The 2,266-nt window shown below is 39.8% G+C and overlaps 1 protein-coding gene across 1 annotated transcript in view; it reads right to left on the bottom strand.

The window, feature by feature from the left end:
- Nucleotides 1-2,266, bottom strand: part of LOC100943963 (cytochrome P450 2C31-like) — a 31,050-nt gene that overhangs the window by 16,340 nt on the left and 12,444 nt on the right. Inside the window, 2 exon segments of the mRNA XM_012803612.2 lie at nt 83-224; nt 1,205-1,527. Coding sequence (XP_012659066.1) covers nt 83-224; nt 1,205-1,527 — 465 coding nt within the window.

The following is a 2,266-nucleotide window of genomic DNA, read 5'->3' as shown; positions in this document are numbered from 1 at the left end:
GCAGGTAATGAGTGGAGTGGCTAAAAGTGTTGTCTGCCAGTACCTCCCTGGACTTCACCCTGCCCATCCCCTATGATCATACCTGCGATCTCGGGGTGCTTGAGCAGGAGCAAGAGGCCGTATCTCATTGTGGTGCTCGTTGTCTCTGTTCCTGCACTAAACATATCCCATATGGTGATGACCAAGTTCTCCATGGTAAATTCAGACTCTTCATTGTGCTTTTCCTAGCAATGATATGTTAGAATAACTTGATAAATAAAAAGATTTCCAGGTAACAGAAAATTAATTCTTATGACATCAGTATCAGACAAATTAGCCAGACATTACAGCACGCCATAGCTGAAGGTAAAGTTAGAGGAATCATTAGGAATCCTTCAAAGGCTTAAAATATTAATACGATCAGGGTAAAAAACTTCCACATCCTTTCTGATTCCTCACTTTCTCACCCCCTAGAGCCAATCGGTGTCTTTACAATTTCTTTAAAGCACGGTTTTTATTAAGACATCACTGCTTTTCACTGTCAATACTAGCATTTATTGTCTATTTGATCCTGTCTAAATTTCTCCTCCAAGGTTCCAGAACTACCCACCCCAACACTGCATCCCTATTCCCAACCCCATCAGTCATTGTGTCCACTGCTCTTCCTCAACTGCATTCAAGATAACTTATTTGAAAATTCCACATACTTGATTACTACACTTATCATTCCTTGGACTTAGTTTCTCTTCCTTGCTAATTCAAGCCAGAGCATCCTCAAAACCTACCTCATACAGATTTTTTCTAAAGGTAAACCTTTCTGGGTTCCTGTCCATTCCTGTGTTCCTTCATTTGTCACATCTCTCGTTCATGGAACTCATTTTATGTAGCACGATATGTTACCATTAATCTTGAATGTAAATGTGTGATTGTATGTGTGTGTATGTGTGTGTGTGTGTGTGTGTGTGTGTTGATCTGTCCCCAAATAAAGAATTGGCTTTAACACAGCAAATACAGAAGATTTTAAATCTTTTCTTCGGCGAGAATTTAGAAATATCCTGAAACACTCAGTATGGTTTGCACAAGCCATGGGTTTTACAAGCAATGGAAACATCCATAGGAAAGAACATTTCTGCTGAAATCTCCCAGTTGCACCAGGAAAAACAAAGCAAATCTATGAATCCCATCACCCATAAAGATGAACAAGCAAATTAGGGGCACAATATACCTTCTCCATTTTAATCAGGAAGTAATCAATAAAGTCCCGAGGGTTATTGATGTCCAGAGATTCTTGATGCTCTTTTATTTTCTCCAAAATAAACTCTTTTTGGTGAGCAAAGTTGTTAAATAAATCTTTGTGACATCCTGGGAGATAATGTAATAGAGGGAGGGCATTGTAGAGCTGAAAAAAGACAGAATCCTTCGTTAATTCACTCAGCAAACGTGTGCAAGCTCTTATGTGTCAGACACTTTGCTCTATCCTGAGCTAGAAAAGATGAATGAGACATGCTCCCTGCCCTAGCACACCCTTGCAATTTGAAGGAGAGAGCGCTGAGAAGGTAGCCAGAGTTATAGGAAGCACAGGTGACAAAGCAACTTCAAAGCCATTTGCATTCATTTCCTAACTACAACTCTCTGAAGGAAGTCAGGAGCTGAACTACTGTTATTACCTCTCTCCACATGAGAACATATGAGAACATCTGGAGGTTCAGAAAGACTAGTTACTCAACAGTTCTAAGACACCAAACTAGTGATATCAGAGCTGGAACCCAGTGTTCCTAGCACTTTACCCTACACATACTCTTTTATTGTAAAGAAAAAAACAACATATCAGAAAGATCGAGGAACACAGCCCCATCACTTAGCTCTTTTTTTGTTTTGTTTTATTTTGTTTTTGTAATTTACACATTTGCCACTTCAGAAATGTGCATGCTTACCTGACTCATCTGGCCTTTGCTGGTCCTCGAGCCCCCTTACTCAGCTTTGGACAGTGACTTAATGACTTAATACCCTTGGTAGGCACCAAAGACTGGTAGCTTGAATCAAACTAGTTATAGGATCAGAACATCTAGATTCCAGACCTTGTTCATCCATTGTGTTGGCTAAGCTACTTTGGAAAATATGATTAATAGATCTGGGTCACAGTTTTCTTTTCCAGAAAATGAGAGCTTGGGCTTTTTGTTCTCTCAGGTCCTTCTCAGGTGGGGCACACCAGGACCTTATGATCCATACAGAATTTTAGTTGTCAATGATTGTACAGCATAGATTACTAACACTTCTGACAGTGAAC

This window comes from Otolemur garnettii, unplaced genomic scaffold, assembly GCF_000181295.1.
Source record: "Otolemur garnettii isolate 467f Iridium unplaced genomic scaffold, OtoGar3 scaffold00021, whole genome shotgun sequence".
Classification (NCBI taxonomy): Eukaryota; Metazoa; Chordata; class Mammalia; order Primates; family Galagidae; genus Otolemur; species Otolemur garnettii.
The sequence above is the reverse complement of the archived record's forward strand: the minus strand, read 5'-3'. Positions and strand labels throughout refer to the sequence as shown.